This window comes from Mobula hypostoma, chromosome 6 (assembly GCF_963921235.1).
Source record: "Mobula hypostoma chromosome 6, sMobHyp1.1, whole genome shotgun sequence".
NCBI classification, from domain to species: Eukaryota; Metazoa; Chordata; class Chondrichthyes; order Myliobatiformes; family Myliobatidae; genus Mobula; species Mobula hypostoma.
The window spans coordinates 64,975,824-64,995,510 of record NC_086102.1 but is presented as its reverse complement, the minus strand read 5'-3'; the positions used below and the strand labels follow the sequence as shown (position 1 = coordinate 64,995,510).

The 19,687-nt window shown below is 41.6% G+C and overlaps 1 protein-coding gene across 6 annotated transcripts in view; it reads right to left on the bottom strand.

Moving 5' to 3' along the window:
• The window catches only part of LOC134348073 (centrosome-associated protein 350-like), a 49,049-nt gene that overhangs the window by 18,231 nt on the left and 11,131 nt on the right, over positions 1-19,687 (bottom strand). For 4 of the 6 annotated variants that reach the window (XM_063050894.1, XM_063050892.1, XM_063050898.1 and 1 more), the window contains exons 2-3: positions 7,033-7,125; positions 750-816 (exon numbers count right to left, since the gene is read on the bottom strand). In XM_063050894.1, coding sequence (XP_062906964.1) covers positions 750-816; positions 7,033-7,125 — 160 coding nt within the window. The remainder of the gene's footprint in view (positions 1-749; positions 817-7,032; positions 7,126-19,687) is intronic. The other 2 variants (XM_063050896.1, XM_063050897.1) reach the window with 1 other exon arrangement.

Here is a 19,687-nt window from a genome sequence, read left to right as displayed (position 1 = left end):
CCCGGACCTCCTGTCCCATGATCCTCTCGTATCCCTTTTGCCTATCACCTGTCCAGCTCTTGGCTCCATCCCTCCCCCTCCTGTCTTCTCCTATCATTTTGGATCTCCCCCTCCCCCTCCAACTTTCAAATCCCTTACTCACTCTTCCTTCAGTTAGTCCTGACGAAGGGTCTCGGCCTGAAACGTCAACTGCACCTCTTCCTAGAGATGCTGCCTGGCCTGCTGCGTTCACCAGCAACTTTTATGTGTGTTGCTTGAATTTCCAGCATCTGCAGAATGCCTGTTGTTTTAGAATTACTTTGTTTTGTCCCACATTTCCAAAGATGTGTGGTTAAAGTTAGTGAGTTGTGGGCATACTATATTGGTGCCGGAAGCATGGCGACACTTGCAGCTGCCCAGCACAGTCCTCGCTGATTTGATTTAACACGAACAACACATTTCACTGTATGTTTTGATGCCAATTTTTAAAGAAATATAAGCACACTAAGTATTGCAGATTCAGGAGATGTTCAAATATCATTCACTGCAAGTGATATTTTAAATTGACATTTAAGCATAAATTAATATTTTAATTGCAACTGAATTATATTTTGCAGAATTCAATGCTTGATCTTTGCATTTTCAAGAACAGCATTTAGTTGCCACACCTATGAAATGGTGAATAATAGACCTCTCTCCTTTCTTCTGGCCCTTTTCCTTCTCATTTTTACCCCACTAGCACTATTTAAGTATACACAAAACTTTCTTACCTATATGTTGCCTCAGCGCAGGTGCCACCATTGTAGTGTAAAACACATCTCCGGTCTCTCCAGTGTTCTAAAAAGAATACATATTTATTCGATGGAAAGTGGTTAATACCCAACTCAAACTTGCAGTGTACCGTATTCAAGCAATATCTCTCAATATCTTAAGTTTTTGTATTGATGTTAAATTTTTTAAAAATACTATCTTTATAGCTACAGAATAATATAATTAGTGTTCCATGTATAACCAGAAAATAACAAACTTGGGCCAATCTTGTTCATAGTTCAGAAAGTACACAAAGACTTATGTATTTTAACATGCCATCTAAACGGATAACTGTTGTTGGCCTCATCAAAAGTGGTGACAAACCTGCACATTCAGGAGGGAGATTGAAAATTTGGTTGAATGGCGCCACAACAACAACCTGTCACTCAATGTCAGCAAAGCCAAAGAGCTGATTATTGACTACAAGAGGAAAATTCATGAGCCAGTCCTCATTAGGGGATTGAAAGTGGAGAAGGCCAATAACTTTAAATTCCTTGATGTTCTGTTATTGAGGCTCTGTCCTGGGACCAGCATGTTGCTGCCATCACAAAGGGGGCACAAAATCACCTCTACTTTCTCAGAAGTTTGCACAGATTTGACATGTCATCTAAAACCTTTCACAAACTTCTATAGATACATAGTGGACGGTATCCTAACTGGTTGTATCATGTCCTGGTTTGGAAATATCAATGCCCAAGAACAAAAAAGCCTACAAAAAGCAGTGGGTACAGCCCAGTCTATTACAGAAGAAACCGTCTCCACCACTGAACACATCCACCAGGAGCACTGACACAATAAAGCAGCATTCGTCATCAACAACCCTCATTGTGCACTCGACACGCTGCGGCCATCGGAAAGGAGGAATGGTTATTACCCTTCAACCATCAGGCTCCTGAACCAGCATAGATAACTTCACTCATCTCGACTCTAATCTCATTTCACATCTTTCAAGGACTTCATAGATCATGTTCTATGTACAGTGGATTCCAGTTAATTGGGGCAGCCACTTATTTGGGACAACACTTGAAGAACAAAAATTAATTGAGAAAATAGCTGGATTCCTTTTGTTGATTGGGACACTGTGCTACTTAATTGGGACAGCAGACTGTTGCCAGTTTCTAACTAGTGTCAGACGAGTACAGTTGTGTAGCCATCGTGTTCAGAGCAAACAGTTTTCAAATATTGTCAGTTGTATATGCTTGTGTTCAACAAGTAGTGATTTTTGTCATTGTTTGTTTGTGAGAAACAGGCAGTGAGATAATTCAGAACTGTTTTGATCACCAAGGTTTCAAGCATTCAAGATACAAGAACAACCGAGAGTGTAAGTGAAATGATTTCACTACTTCAAATTGGGAACTACGAAAGGTTTGAAGGTATCAACATTCATCTTTAATGTTACAATGAAAATGAAGATTTGGAGGATCCAATTGTTGATAGCAATGTAGCTGCGTGTTAGTTGTACAACAAATTATTGGTGTTATTTTTGGAGTAGTATTGATAAGGTTTCTAATTTGCACTGTATTTTATTTAAATGCATAATTTGTTACTTGGTTAAACAGTAGCTTGTCTTTTTTTAAATACCTTTTTTTAAATTTTATTTTTATTTGGATAAGGAATTCACAATTATCATGTACTTTTTTCACACATATAACCTTTTCCATTTTTTTATATGTATAAAACTACAATTATTTATACATTCTTAAGTACACATTGAGATGATATAAATGGAAAATAAACATTTAAATAGATAATTATGTACTGTGGTAAATCTAACCTATTAGGCTAAGTAATGAAATTAGTTGTTAAGAAAAATGGTAATAATAGTTTCCATACAACCCTTTTGGACCATTTCCACTGGTCCAAAATGTTGCATACAAGCCTATATACCAACCATTGTAGGTGTTTATATCCCAATTTGTTCGTGCTTGTTCCTGCCCGCAGACATAATTATCCAATCCCTATGTACTTATTTACTTAATTTTTTCATTTTTTTTATCCCTTTCCCAAATCTTTCCCTTTACTTGTGTTAATTCTCTATTTTCCAAAAAAAAACAAACATTTAGACTAGGGGTGCTTACGTGAGCAATATTACTGTGTTGATGAGAAGAGCAATATAAATCATGAGGAGAGTCATCTAAAGTCTGCTCGCATTGGGGTTATATATTCAATCCATTTATTCCAGATTTGATAAAATGTTTCTTTTTGAGTTCTCAGGGAGTAAGTCAACTTTTCCATTTTAAATATTTCCAAGATAATTTCGTACCAATCTTCTAATGTAGGTGGTATTGGATTTAGCCATTTTCTAGTGATTGATTTCTTACTTGCCGCTAAGAGGGCCTGCAGCAACTTTATATCTTCCTTCTGTTCAAGGAACAATACATGCCCCAAATAGAGCGTCTCAAAGTTCAGAGGTATCTGGGACCTAAGTACCTTAACTAATATTCTATGAATACCTTCCCAAAATAGACTTAATTTAGGGCAATCCCAGAAAATATGAAAATGATTTGCCTCCTTGGAGCCGCACCTTCTCCAACACATCACATTTGTATCTTTATATTTTTCCTGATATGGGGTCTTGAAGTATCTTATAATGTTTTTCCAACAATGTTCTCTCCAAGTCAAAGAATTAGTTGAGGACCATTGAAAGCTGCAGATTTTCCCCCAAGCCTCCTCTGAAAGTACCAACCCCGCTTCTTTCTCCCACTTCTCTTTAATATACAGTGTATTTACATTTTTAGCATGGGAGAGTGCATTATATAGGCGAGAAACTGATTTACTAGGTATTGAACTGCAAGCCGAATTCAGAATCTTGAAAAATTCTAATTCTACTGTTGATAGGTCTGCATATCTACAACTCTGGTTAACATAGTTTCGTATTTGAAGGTACCTAAAAAAGTCATTATGTTCTAGGCCATGTTTGTCCTGCAGGATTTGGAAACTTTGTAATACTCTTTTATCTATAAATGAGAGGTAGGTTGTAAGACCTTTCTTTATCCATAGCTCAAATCTTTTATCTCCACTGTTGGGAAGGAATTCGGTATCATATGCACACCATCTAAAGAGTTTTAACATGTTATTAATTCCACATGAATTAACCACCTTCTGCCATACTTTTAATGTAAGATTTATCCAAGCATTATTAAATTTTTCCAACTGGGCCATCAATCCTTTGTCAGCTATTGAGGCCTGAAGAGGAAAACTGTCAACTAATCCAAATTCTATTTCCTTCCATCTAGCCTTATATTCCCTATTACACCAATATAACAGAGGGGTTATCTGTGAGGCATAAAAATAATTTCTCAGGCAAGGAAGAACCATACCTCCTCCTTCCTTCCCTAACTGTAAGGTGTTATATCGAATTCTAGGTTTCCTTCCTTGCCAAATGAAGCGGGAAATCCATTTGTCCCATTCCCTGAATTGATTATCATCCACCTCCACTGATAAAGTATGGAAAAGATATAATAACCGAGGAAGAATATTCATTTTTATAGTATTTATCCTTGAATTTAAACTTAAAAAGGGGATAGGATTCCATCTATGCATATCTGCTTTTATCTCTGAGATTAATGGCCCATAATTTACCTGTGACAGTGTTGAAAGATCCTTCGGCAGGGTTATTCCTAAATATTTTAATGATTTAGCTTCCCACTTAAGATCGTATGTATCCTGCAATTTTTTGGATGGTGTATAATTTAGGGACATAACCTGCGTTTTCTTTACATTTATTTTATAACCTGATATTTTCCCAAAGTCATCCAACAGTGTAAACAATCCTATAAATGATTTTTCTGGTTCACTCAGATAGACCAAAACATCATCTGCGAATAACGCCACTTTCTGTTCAATCCCTGCCACCTTGATACCTTTTACGATTTCACTCTGTCTTATTAGTTGGGCAAGTGGTTCAATATATAGCACAAAAAGGAGAGGAGAAATTGGGCATCCCTGTCTAGTGCCTTTCTCTAAAATGAAGGAGTCAGAGAGGTCCCCATTTATCTTAATTCGGGCTGTTGGGCTGTCATATAGAGTCTGAATTACTTTAATAAACCTTTCTTGAAAGCCGAATCTTCCTAACACTCTGTATGGGAATGCCCAACTAACCGAATCAAAAGCTTTCTCAGCGTCCAATCCTACTACCATTGTCTCTGTCTCGTTCTTATTAACCTGTTCTAATATGTGCAGAGTTCTCCTTATGTTGTCCTGTGTTTGTCTTTGTTGAATAAATCCAGTCTGGTCTAAATGGATTAGGCCAGGTAAAAGCTTTTCCAATCTGCGCGCTAATATAGATGTAAATAGTTTGTAATCTAAATTAAGAACACTAATTGGCCGATAATTGCCACATTCTAGTTTATCTTTACCCTCTTTAGGAATAACTGAAATAATCGCTTCTCTCCAGGAAGGTGGAGTTTCTCCTCTCTGCAAGATCCAATTAAAGGTGTTAAGTAGTAATGGGGCTAACTGTGTCTTCAGGGACTTGTACCACTCTGAGGTAAACCCATCAGAACCCGGGGACTTTCCAGCCTTTAACCTAGAGATGGCCACGTTCAGTTCTTTGACAGTTACTGGTTCTAATAAACTTTCATTTTGTAAATCTGTAAGTTTAGGTAGATCTAAAAAATTCAATACACTGTCTATATAGGGCTCATTGGGGGCCCGGGGTTGGGAGTACAGCTCTCGATAATATGTTTCAAAACTCTCTCGAATTTTCCGTATTGTACTCTCCACAAGCTTTGTCTTTGGATTCTTTATTTTATGAATTGTATTGTCTGCTTGTTGTTTCCGTAATTTATATGCTAATAATCTAGCGGATTTACCTCCTACTTCATAATTCTTTTGTCTCAGGTAAAGAAAATTTCTTTGAGTTTCCAACGTATAAATATCATCAATTTCACTTTGCAATTTCCTAATTTCCTGTTTTCGATTTGAATTACTTTTGTTGCTATCTACAACTTGAAGTTGTTTTAATTTTCCTTGAAGGTCTGCTAATTTTTGTGCATTGATTTTTTTCATGTGAGTAGTAATGGAAATAATTTTCCCTCTCAGTACAGCTTTCAATGTATCCCATAAAATCACTGGTGATGTTTCTCCCGTGTCATTAAGGTCTAGATATTCTTTGATTTCTCCCCTTAATCTCTCCATTACTTTCGGGTTATTGAGTATATGTGAGTTTAGCCTCCATAGTGTTTTCCTCATTTTCCTTTCCAGGATTAGAGACATAGAGACTGGGCTATGATCCGACAGATCTATGAACCCCAAATGTGCTTGTCCCAATTAACTAGAATCCATGGTATTATTTATTTACTTGTTTGTCTTTTGAACAGCAGTTGCTTGCAAGACTGTTTTTTTTAAAATTGTATTGTCTTTCTTTGTTATACTTTGAAAGCCTCCATGAAAATGATGACATGTACTTTGATAATAAACTTACTTTGAATTTTGAAAAAAGTAACAATAACTGCAATTCAGAATGATGGGAACTTGGGTCAGAGTGACAGACAGACCATACCTATGTGAGACTACATAGAAGTACTATGTCAACTTATTTCACTGTGGAATCTGTCCAGAACTAAGTCATTCTTAACCCAATGATAGCATGTATGTTTCCCTATCTGTTAAAACAATCATGGCAATCACCAGCTGCTCTAACCTATTAATGCTCAAACCAGAAGAGTCTGAATATTACAAATAACAGATCAACACATTTAAATCTTTAAGAATTAGAAGATTTTTTTCATTCTTCAACTTGCATCCAGATCACACAGTCGTTTAATAACTTCTCATTACTGTTAGCATTGGCAAAGTTACAGACTGGATATATCGTAAAGCTATGCTATTTGAATTAGTTCAGCAATACAATGCATTACCTGACGTTATACTTCTGCAATACATACACATGCAGCCAAACACCACCACCAAGGACACACAGAATACCATGATCCTTGCCTTTTCACTTTAGCTGTTTTCAAACCATAACAACAACGTTCTGAAATATCACCATTCCTTTTGCATTTCTGCAGCACATTTGGTATTCCACAATTCACTCAATTTACAGTACACTCCATAATGCTCTTTACTTCCTCATGACCTCATCTAATTTTAGGACGCATGAAGATCTGATCACATTTTCGGCCTTATACAGAAATAGAGAAAATTCTACAGGGTTCACAAACTTTCTAGCACCGCCGTATAGACTATCCCTAAAATTTTCTCCAGCAATGTTGTCCCTACAACTGACGTGCGACTCACCTGTCTATAGTTCCCAGCATTTTCCTTTGTTCCCTTCTTAAGTAGAGGTACAACATTACCCACTCGCCAGTTCTCCGGGGGCCTCACCTGTGGCTAGAGAGAACATGAAGATACTGGTCAAGGCTGCAGCAATCTCGTCTCTTGCCTCATTCAGTAGTCTGTGTTAAATCCCATCAGGCCCTGGGAACTTGCCCACCTTAATACTCATTAGGAGACCCAACACTTCCTAATGTATTTATACACACAGCACTGCTCTCCCGATCCTCCATATCCTTTTCCTTGATAGATACTGAAGCAAAGTACTCATTACTATAATGAGTGATAAGTACTCATTGGTTAGAAATCACTATAAATTACTAAAATAAATAAATTGTGCAAAAGACCAATAAAGAGATAGTGATCATGGATTGTTCAAAATTCTGATGCTAGAGGAAGATGATGTTTTTAAAACTTTGAGTGTGTTTCTTCAGGTTCCCACATCTCCTCCCCAATGGTAGTAACATAATAGGGCATGTGCTGGATGATGAGATTCTTTCATGATGCCTTCATGAGGTACCAGCTCTTGAAGATGAGCTCAATGATAGCTGTGCCCATAAATGATCTGGCTGAGTCTGCAATGGCTTGTGATCCTTTGAGGTTCCATACCAGGCTGTATACATGCAAAGCAGCACACAAAATGCTGGAGGAACTCAGCAGGTCAGGCAGCATCTCAGTCCTGAAGACGGGTCTTGGCCCAAAATGACAACTGTTTATTCTTTTCCTAAGATAGAAGGGGGCGGATGCCAGAATAAAAAAGTGGGGGCAAGGGAAAAGAGGCTAGCCGGAAAGTGATAGGTGAAGTCAGGTGGGTGGGAAAGGTCAAGGGCTGGAGAAGAATGAATCTGTCAGGAGAAAGGAAAGGAGAAGGGGACTTAGGGGGAAGTAATAGGCAGGTGAGAAGTAAAATGTCTAAGAGGAAATGGGGGGGGGGGTAACTTGTTTACCAGAAGGAGAAATAAATATTCATGCCATCAGGTTGGAGGGTACCCAGATGGAACATAAGGTGTTGCTCCTCCAGAGGGTAGTCTCATCTTGGCAAAAGAGGAGGCCCTGGATCAATATGTTAGAATGGGAATGGGAATCACAATTAAAATGTTTGGCCAGTGGGAAGTCCCGCTTGTGCGGATGGTATGGATATCAAAGCAGTCCTCCTACATTAGTGAGACCCATCATAAATTGAAGAGGCTGCATCAGAACACTGGACACAATAGACAACCCCAGCAGGTGGAGTGTTGTCGCACCTGGAAGGACTGTTAGGCGCTCTGAATAGAGGTGAGGGAGGTGGTGTTGGGGTAGTAGCTAAAGACAAGAGGGACTCTGTCACTACTAAGGTGGTGGGAAGATGGGGTGAGTGTGAATGTATGGGAAATAGAGGAGATGGGGTGACGGCAGCATCAACAGTAGAGGGAGGCATCTCTAAAGAAGGAGGAGAACATCTTTGGTGACCTGGAACGGAAAGCAACATCCTGGGAACAGATGTGGTGGAGGCGAACAAACTGAAAATTGCATTACATCCATTCAGAATGCTCTCCCTAATACAGCTGTAGGAATTTATTAGAGCCTTTGGTGACACAAAATCTCATCAATCCCCCAATGAAGAGGAGCTGCTGCCATGCCTTCTTCATGATTCCATCAATATGTTGAGCACAGGATAGATCCTTAGAAATGCCCAGGAAGCTGCTCACCCTTTCCACTGCTGACACCACAATGAGGACTGGTTCACGTTCCCCTGACTTCTTTCTGAGGTCCAGAATCAATTCCTGGGACTTGCTGATGTTGAGTGCAAGGTTATTGGTCGATACCACTCAACCAACTGATCTCACTCCTGTACACCACCTTGTTGTCTGAGATTCTGCCAATAACAGTAGTGGCATTGGCAAATTTATAGATGGTGTTTGAGTCGTAACCACTCAGTGTTGTACAGAGAGAGTAGAGCACTGGCCTAAGCATTCAGCCTTGAGGTGTACTTCAGTTAATTGAGTATCCATGATGCAATACAAGTTTCAGCAAAACAGATCTGTACTTGGTTCTGGAGTTAGTCTAACATGGTTACTTTGTGTTTCTAAAACATCATGGTTATATATCACACAATCTTGAAAATATGTGTTAAACTTTTTGCTAAGTTTCCCAAATAATATATGGTTTCCCCCACCATCCGAAGGTAGAGCGTTCCTATGAAACGGTTCGTAAGCTGAAATATCGTAAAGCGAAGAAGCAATTACCATTTATTTATATGGGAAAATTTTGTGAGCGTTCGCAGACCCAAAAATAACCTACCAAATCATGCCAAATAACACATAAAACCTAAAGTAACAGTAACATATAGTAAAAGCAGGAATGATATGATAAACACACAGCCTATATAAAGTAGAAATACTTTTCCACAATCATTACTGAACTGTTCGCTGAAGCGAAAATCTCACGCAAGCGCCGTCGGCAGAAAATCTCACGCAAGTGCTGTTGGCAAGAACACTCTCTCCAGTAACCTTTAAGCTATGAGGCTGCCAAATCATACCAAATAACACGTAAAAATACACAGCCAATATAAAGTAGAAATAATGTACATACAGTGTCGTATCACTTACCGGAATTGGTTCAGCGCTGAGCACACTGACGATGGTGTGTTAGACTTGTCGGAGTTTGGATGGTGCAGTGGCCCCCCACCCTCCAGGCTGCTGAGCGATACATTGCCGCGAAGAACGCAGGGGTCCAGCGGTAGCTGGGAGGTACACAGCACATCTTTAAGAAAAAGCCGAAACAAACATGCTAATTAATTAGGTGCCACCCGTAATTGTCGGCCCAGATCAGTACCAATTTCCGATTGCGTCGTCTCTGAACTAGGCCGACAATTACGTGTCGGCAGCACCTAATTAATTAGCATGTTTATTTCGACTTTTTTCTTAAAGATGTGCTGTGTGCCTCCCGGCTACCTTTGCATTCTCCGCGAATCGGTATCTGTCCGTGGCCTGGGGGTTGGGGTGGTGGGACACCGGGGTGTCATCTCGTTGTTTGTTTCCATTAGAGCAGGCAGCTCATCTTCTTCTATCTCTGCCCGCCTCGATGTCGAAGGTCGAGGTTCGTCGTCTGCTGTGGCTGATGTGGAAGGCTTGCTTGACTGCTGAGCCTCGCGCATTTTTCTATCGTACAGTTCTTTAATAAAGGACTCAAAACATCCTGCAAATATCCCCTAAACCGACGTACCCTTTCAAAATTAAAGTCGTACTTTATCATTACTCATTCGGTTTCGATTGTTATCCATTTTTCTTCCAATTGCATCAGCTCTTCATCTGTCAGTTCTTGGTCATGGGATGCCAAAACCTCTTCAACATCATGTTCGTCAGCTTCCACAAGCCAAACTCACGTTGTCCTTACTTCGTTCACCACGATCAAAACGCTTAATTATGTCTAGTTTTACCGTAAGTGTAACACCCTTACAAGCTCTTTCAGGCTTTTCCGATACCATAGAACTCATCTTGCAAATGGCTGCTCACAGGCAAGTGTTAAAGCAAAGCAGTTCCCAATCCAGGGGAGAACGGCTGCTCGGGACGCGCTGCCTTTTATTGCGCGCTGAATTTTTTTTTGTAACAGTGAAAACACCTTCCGAAAGCGAAAATAGGGTACTAATGTAGGTCTTTCGTAACAGTGAGGTTTCGTAAAGCGAACGTTCAAAAAGCAGGGGACACCTGGTACTCCAAAATGCATATCTCTCAGTCAGGCTGCAGTAAGAATTATCCAGAGAATCTTGGAAAGATTTGCTGAAACAGCATCACAAAGAAAGGCATTTAATCCACTTTACCCCAAGGGTCTCAAAGAAGCTGCATCAACACTGTTCTTATTCAGCTCCTTTCTATTTTTTTCTCACATGCTCCAATACAACTTCTGTGTGACATCCATGTTTTGACAACCTGTGCAAGCAACCGTTCACCAACCAGATAAAAACAGTTGATCTGACACGATCAAAGCCCCCACCTTTGAATACCAACGATTGCAGCCTGATGTTCGAGTGTCAAAACTGCATTTTATCAGAAGTTTCTTTACAAACTGTGTTCTCTCTGAACCAACATTTTATTGCATCCTCAGCATCTTTTCAAATATTAAACAATTCATCTCATTATATATAAAAGTCAAAGAACATGACAACAAAGAAACTATCCCTTCAGCCTATCTAGTCCATGCAAAACTATTATTCTACCGAGTCGTTTTGACCTGCACCCGGCCCATAGCTCTCCGTACCCTTCCCATTCATGTATATCCAAATTTCTCTTAAATGTTAAAATTGAAACTGCACCCACCACTTCTACTATACACTAATTATTGATTGCTGTTTGGGGCTGTGACTTCACTGTTTTTAATCTGGAACACTTCCAGAAATTCCCAAAATCATTTCCAAAAGAAAAGCAAATAATATATTTTGAACCTGACCATGTTTCCCTTTCTTCTATCAAGGTTTTCACATTTCTTGTTTCATTCCTTATAACTATTGCTGGAGTATATAGTTTTGCATTTAATCCATTAACTGTCTGACTAATCCATTTCACCAACAACTTTTCATCCTCTGTCACACACACTTAACTGCCTGGTACTTTATCTATTGTAACTCTTTACAAGGGTCTGTCCTGTTCAGAAATATTTATAATATTGATATCTTTTGAACAATTGCCAAAAGTCATTCTTAAAGTGTAAATTGATGCATTGACTATCACCCTTAATTCTTTCCTTTCCTGTCAACTCAGCACCCATTTATTAAAGATCCTTGATGTAACCCAAATCTACAAAGCATTTTCCACCTTCCTAAAATAGTTCCCCTCGTCCTCACCTACCACCCCACCAGCCTCCAGATCCAGCACATTATCCTCCGCAACTTCCGCTACCTTCAACAGGACCCACCACTCAGCACACCTTTCCCTCTCCACCCCTCTCCACTTTCTGCAGGGATTGGTCCCTCCGCGACTCCCTTATCCACATGTCTCTCCCCACGGATCTCCCACCTGGCACTTATCCCTGTAAGCACAAGTGCTACACCTGTCCCTACACCTCCTCCGTTGCCACCATTCAGGGCTCCAAACAGTCCTTCCAGGTGAGGCAACACTTCACTTGTGAGTCTGTTGGGGTCATCTATTGCATCCAGTGCTCCCGGTGCGGCCTCCTCTACATCGGTGAAACCCAACGCAGATTGGGGGACCGCTTCATTGAGCACTTCCGCTCCGTCCGCCACAACAGACAGGATCTCCCAGTAGCCACACACTTCAACTCTGCTTCCCACTCCCATTCAGATATGTCCATACATGGCCTCCTCTACTGCCATGATGAGACTAAACTCAGGTTGGAGGAGCAACACATCATATACCGTCTAGGTAGTCTCCAGCCCCTTGGTATGAACATAGAATTCTCCAACTTCCGGTAATTCCCTCCCCCTCCCTTCCCCTATCCCTATGTCACTCTGCCCCCTCCCCCAGCTGCCTATCGCCTCCCTCATGGTTCTGCCTCCTTCTACTACCCATTGTGTTTTCCCCTATTCCTTCTTCACCTTTCCTGCCTACCTGCCTCCCCTCTGCCACCCCTTTATCTTTCCCCTTACTGCTTTTTCACCTGGAACCTACCAGCCTTCTCCTTCCCACCCTCCCCCCACCTTCTTTATAGGACCTCTGCCCCTTCCCCCTACAGTCCTGATGAAGGGTTCTGGCCCGAAACATCGACTGATCATTTCCACGGATGCTGCCCGACCTACTGAGTTCCTCCAGTGTGTTGTGAGTGTTGCTTGGATCCCAGTATCTGCAGATTATTTTGTGTTTAGATTCTGATAACAGCTGTTCCAAAATTTGTTTTGCATTTTTGTTCAATCCAAAAGGGTTGCAGTCACACTTCTGATGGCCAGGTATTTTTGAGGCAACATCTGAAAACCAGCAGCCTGCACACAAGGGAGATTCACTTGTGGGTCCTCTGATACTACAATCAGGCTAACATGAGGAAGATTGCAGACCACTTCATTGCAAAGAATCCAAACAGTAAAATGCTGCAGAGAGTACAGCTTTTCGGAGATCAACAGGACAAGTTGTGGAGGACTACATTCCACAATAAAGATGAGGAACAGCATAGAAAGGAAACACCATGTTGATCATTTCTTCTTGCAGTGATTCTACCTGACCTTCAAAGTTTGAGCAGCTTTTCTTTTAAATTCTGATTTCAATGTTTTGCTCTATTGCAAATGTCAAATGAAATTAATTGAATGATACTTCTAAAATTCACTTTGAAACAAAACGGCTTATATTTGAACATATTGCAAACTCACTGTTCATGATCACTCCAAATTTAAATATCAAATAAACTGAATGCAGACTGTTCCACCAAATTTAGTATGAGAAGCCATGCAAACGATCATTAATGACATAACTCAGCGTGGAAACAGGCACTTCAGCCCACTGAATATATCTTATTACTCAAAATTCCCAACACCTATACCTTCTACATCCTGCATATCTAACGCTCCACCAAATATTTTTATAACGTGTGCACCCTGAATGCAACAATGCATTCACAACTCCAGACACCCTGTGCATTATAACATCTTCTTCCTTAACTTCTTCGCAGACGTATGCTTGGCTGCTGAACTGGTACAGGGGCGGGAGTTCTGATTTCTGGATCATTAGGATCTGTTCTGGGGAAGGTATGACCTGTACAAGAGGATGGGTTACACCTGAACTCAAGGGGGACTAATATCCTTGCGGGCAGGTTTGATAGAGCTGTTGAGAAAGTTTAAACTAATTTGCTAGGGGTATGGGAATTGGGGTGATCAGGCTGAGAATAAGGATGGGGAAGTTGGTATAAAAGGTGATACAGTGTGTAGTGAGAGAGAGAAAGGATAGGCAGATGACAGGGTAAAGTTGTAGTCAGTGGAATGAGAAGTTTAAAATGTGGGCAAAATTGAAGAGGGATGAATACAGGACTGAAGGTGTTACATTTGAGTGCATGCAGTGATACAGAATAAGGTAGATGATCTTGTAACGCAAGATGTTAGCAAGTACAATCATGTATGCGTCACTGAGTCATATCTGAAAGAAGATCATGGTTGGGAGCTTAACATCCAAGGATACACACTGCATAAAAAGGACAGGCCAGTAGGCCAAGGGGGTGGGGTGGCTCTGTTGGTAAAAAATTAAATCAATCCTTAGAAGGAGGTGACACAGGATGTAGAATCCTTCTGGGTAGAGGGAAGAAACTGCAAGCGTAAAAAGACCCTGAGGGAGTTGTGTGTGGGCCTCCAATCTCTAGCCAGGATGTACAAACTGCTCAAATTTCAACTGGAGATAGAAAAGAAATGTAAAATGATAGAGGAGACAGTAAGTACATTTTCCCTGCAGTTGAAATGTCTAACACCAGAGGGTGTGTATTTAAAGTCAGAGGGGGTAACTTCAAAGGAGAAGTGAGGGGCATTTTTTTTTAAAAAACAGAGTGATGGGTGCTTGGAATATGCTGCTTGGAGTGGTGTTAGAGGCAGATACATTAGACTTGAAAGACATTTGGATAGGGACACAAATGTGAGGAAAATGAAAGGACACTGTGTAGGCAGAAGAGAGTAGTTAGGTTGGCCATTTGATTACTAATTTAATTGGTGAGCTGAAGGAACTGTACCTGTGCTATATGGTCCTATGTTCTATATACAGTGGAGTAAAGGGAATTTCAGAGTCATGAAAGTGGAGCTGGCCAAAGTTGATTGGAAGGGAACACGAGGAGGGATGACAGCAGAACAGCAATGGCTGGAGTTTCTTGAAGCAATTCAGAAGGTACAAGATAGATACATCCCAAAGAAATTGTATCCTAAAGGGAGGATGAGGAAGCAGTTGCAGACAAGGAAAATTTTAAAAAATAGCATAAAAACTAAAGAAGTAAAAGTGAGAGTGGATAATGGACCACTGGAAAATGATGCTGGAGAGGTTGTAATAGAGAACAAAGATACGTGGACAAACTTAATAAGTATTTTGCATCAGTCTTCACTGTGGAAGGCACCAGCAGTATGCCAGAAATTTGAGAATGTCAAGGTGTAGAAGTGAGTGAATTTGCTATCACTGAGGAGAAGGTGCTTGAGAAGCTGAAAGGTCTGAAGATAGTTAAGTCACCTGGACCAGATGGATGACAACCCAGGTTTCTTAAAAAGGTAGCAGAAGAGATTGTGGAGGCATTAGTGTTGATCTTTCAAGAATCACCAGATCCTGAAATGGTTCCAAGGGACTGGAATCTTGAAAATTTCACTCTGTTCTTTAAGGAAAGAAAGAGGCAAAAGCAAGGAAATTTTAGGCCAGTTAGCCTGACTGCAGTGGTTAGGAAGATGTTGAAGACCATTATTAAGGATGAGGTTTTGTGGTACTTGGAGGCACTTAATTAAAATAGGCCACAGTCAGCATGGCTTCCTTAAGGGGAAATCTTGCCTGGCAAACCTTTTTCAATCCTTTGAGGTAATAACAGGCAAGATAGACAAAGGAGAATCAGTGGATGTTGTTCACTTGGATTTTCAGAAGGCCTTTGACAAGATGCCATTCATGAATCTGCTAAACAAGATGGTATTACAGGAAAAATGTGATTATGGATAGAAGATTGGCTGACTCGCAGAAGGTGAAGAGCGAGAAGAAAGTTGGCCTTTTCTGGTTAGCTGCCATAGACTAATAGTTTTCTGCTGAGGTTGGGGTTGAGACCAATTCTTTTGACGTTATTTGTCAATAATTTGGATGATGAAATTGATAGATTTGTGGCCAAGTGTGTGGATGATATTAAGACAGGTGAAGGGGCAGGTACTGTTGAGGAAGCAGGAAGTCTGCAGAAGAACTTAGATTAGGAGAATGAACAAAGAAGTGGCAGATGGAATACAGTGTCGGGAAATGTATGGTCATGCATTTTGGTAGAAGAAGTAACGGCGCAGACTAGTTTCTAAATAGGGAGAAAATTCAGAAATCAGAGATGCAAAGAGACTTTGGGGTCATTGCGCAGGATTCCCGAAAGCTTAATTTAAAAGTTGAATTGGCAGTAAGGAAGGCAGACGCAATGCTAGTATTAATTTCGAGAGGACTAGAATACAAAAGCAAGCATGTAATGCTGAGGCTTTGGTCAGACTGTATTTGGAGTATTACCAGTAGTTTTTGGATCCTTATCTAAGAAAAGATGTGCTGGCATTAGAGAGGGTCTTGAAGAGGTTGACAAAATGGTTCTGGGAATGAAATGATTAACATGTACGGAGTGTTTGATGTCTCTGGGCCTGTACTCACTAGAGATTAGAAGAATGATGGGGGATATCAATGAAATCTATTGAATATTTAAAAGCCTAGATAGGGTGGAATTGGAGGGGATTTTCCTATGCTGGGGGAATCTAGAACCAGAGGGTACAGCCTCAGAATAGAGGGACAATCTTTTAGAACAGAGATGAGGAGGAGATGGTGGTAAATCTGTGGAATTCTTTGCTGGAGACGACTGTAGAGACCAAGTCGTTGGGTATATTTCATGCAGAGGTTGATGGGTTCTTGATTATTCAGGGCATCAAATGTTACCGAAGAAGGCAGGCGAATGGGGTTGAGAGAGATAATAAATCAACCCAGGCTCAACGAGCCAAATGTCCTAAATCTACTCCTGCGCCTTATGGTCTTCCTTAAATTCCTTTCAAACCTCTTGTCCTTTATATTAAGAAAATATCAACACTTCACTAAGAGGAAAACGGTCTCACGAGGCATTCATATCTCTGCCCATTTAATGTTGTTCAGTCAGTTAGATTCCTGCTCATTCCAAGCAGCCTAACCAGTTACTTATCACAAAATAAAACTCTCCATCTCAGGACATCTCCTCTGCATCCTCTCCAATGCAATTACATCCTTGCAATAATTTTCCAACCAGAAAAATATATATTTATCATCTTCACCTTGCTCCATATTGTCTTGCTGCATCTGTGATGAAGGCAACTATCCTATATACCTCGTTAACCTCCTTGTCTACTTGTGCTGCTGCCCTCCTTTTCAATACTAATATTTCAGTTCATTGTGCATATCTAACTGTTATTAGTCTTTCCAAAATACACCATCTCCAATTTGCATTTAGCAGATCTTCCATCTGCTATTCCTCTGCCAATGAAAACAACTAGTGAGTGTAAGTAAAGACAATCCTCCTCACTTACAGCAGCACCTCCAGGTTAGTATTGCCTCCTCCTTCCCTGTCCACACAGAAGAGATCTCAGCACCAGTCACTGTGGTATATCTCTACTGTAGGCAGCTGTCAATCCCAGGGGATCATGGGTTTGCACCTCTGATGGACTGTATCCTCTCCAGGGCACAAGCCTGGGTGGGAAGATTTGAAGAACCGGCTGTTGCCCATGCAGTGGATTCCCCTCTCCACGTCACTGATGTAGTCCAAGGGAAGGACAAGGGCCGATACAGCCTGGCACCAGTGTCGTCGCAGAGGTTGCCAGAGTGAAGTTGTAACAACATCAGACTGCCTTAGGGACCCTGGCTTCAGATTTCTTCCTCGGGGTTTACTCCCAAAGCCTTCCACAGCGAGGCCGCGGAGGTTTAAAATCAGAGTTTTGCTTCTCCTAGGCGGGCTGCCGTCCAAGCTGACGAGCCCAACCTGTCCGAAGCAACTGGTTTTGAAGCACCAGTGGTCCACCTTTGCCCCTTCTCTTGTCAGTGGAAACAGTTCCGCCGGGTCTAGTAGCTAAGCCACATGTGACAGCCAAGAGCTGGACTTGGTTGTCAGAGGCTGTCAGAAACACACATCATTAGGAGCACTTTACAGGTAGTGGGAGCTTATTCCCACTACCATCCCTGGTTATGACACCCTTAGGAACCATATCTCTACTAATGGGCATCCAATCACAAAATCAACTCTCATGCACTCCTCTCTACCACCTTTGGACAAGCCACTATGATCACTATGGATCTCTTGGCCTCTTGACTTCCAACCCAGTCTCCCACATAGCATCTTGTCAAAGGCTTTACTTACAACCATGCAGACAAGGTCAATGGGGACTAGGTTCATTAACACAATCAGCCACCTGAGAAAATTCAATCTAATTCATCAGATATCAAATAAGACTAACTTTGATCAATTCCTATTTCTCCAAGTGCATAATCATCCACTTAGGAGATTACCTTTCCACCAATGTTCTGTCCAGTAATTTGCACTCGCCTGTAATGAGCCCCTTTATTCCTGCTGTTATAATGTGGCACATCTGCTCGTGTTGCAGTGATCTAGCACCATTTCTGTGATCACAGATTTCTACAGTCTCTTTCCTTGCCTTCCATCTCAGCCTGTGATACATCAACCCCCAGGATTTACTCACCCAAAAACCTTCTAAGATACCAGATATTTCCTTTTGCATAATTTGTTCTGAAATTCCATCACTCCCCCTACACATTTTGGTGGACGGAGCGGAGGTGCTCGACGAAGCGGTCCCCCAATTTGCGTCGGGTTTCACTGATGTAGAGGAGGCCGCACCGGGAGCACCGGATGCAATAGATGACCCCAACAGATTCGCAAGTAAAGTGTTGCCTCACCTGGAAGGACTGTTTGGGGCCCTGAATGGTGGCAAGAGAGGAGGTGTAGGGACAGGTGTAGCACTTACGCTTACAGGGATAAGTGCCGGGTGGGAGATCTGTGGGGATGGGCGTGTGGATAAGTGAGTCACGGAGGGACCAATCCCTGCAGAAGGCAGAGAGGGGTGGAGAGAGAGAGATGTGTTTAGTGGTGGGGTCCTGTTGAAGGTGGCAGAAGTTGCGGAGGATAATGTGCTGGATCCGGAGGCTGGTGGGGTGGTAGGTGAGGACAAGGGGAACTCTGTCCCTGTTGTGGTGGTGGGAAGATGGGGTGAGGGCCGAAGTGCGGGAAATGGAGGAGATGCAGGTGAGGGCATCATTGATCACCGTAGAAGGGAAACCACGATCCTTAAAGAAAGAGAATATTCGAGATGTCCTGGAACGGAAAGCCTCATCCTGGGAGCGGATGCGGCGGAGAGAGAGGAACTGGGAACAGAGAATGACATTTTTGCATGTGGTGGGGTGGGAAGAGGTATAGTCGAGGTAGTTATGAGAGTCAGTGGGCTTGTAGAAGATGTCAGTGGACAGTCTGTCTCCAGAGATAGAGACCGAGAGATCGAGAAAGGGGAGAGAAGTGTTTGAGATAGACCAAGTGAATTTGAGGGCTGGGTGGAAGTTAGAAGTAAAGTCGATGAAATTGACGAGCACAGCATGGGTGCAGGAAGCAGCACCAATGTAGTCATCAATGCATCGAAGGAAAAGTTGGGGAGCAGTACCAGAATAGTACTGCTGTTCCACATAACCAACGAAGAGGCAGGCGTAGCTGGGTCCCATGCAAGTTCCCATAGCTACACCCTTAGTCTGAAGAAAGTGGGAAAGGCCAAAAGAGAAGTTATTAAGTGTGAGAACCAGTTCCGCCAACCGGACGAGGGTAGTGGTGGTGGGGAACTGGTGAGGTCTATTATCTAGGATGTAGCAGAGGGCTTTGAGGCCTTCTTGATGGGGAATGGAAGTGTATAAGGATTGGACATCCATAGTAAAAATGAAGCGGTTGGGACCGGGGAACTGGAAGTTATTGAAGGGGTGGAGGGCATGGTATGTATCGCGGA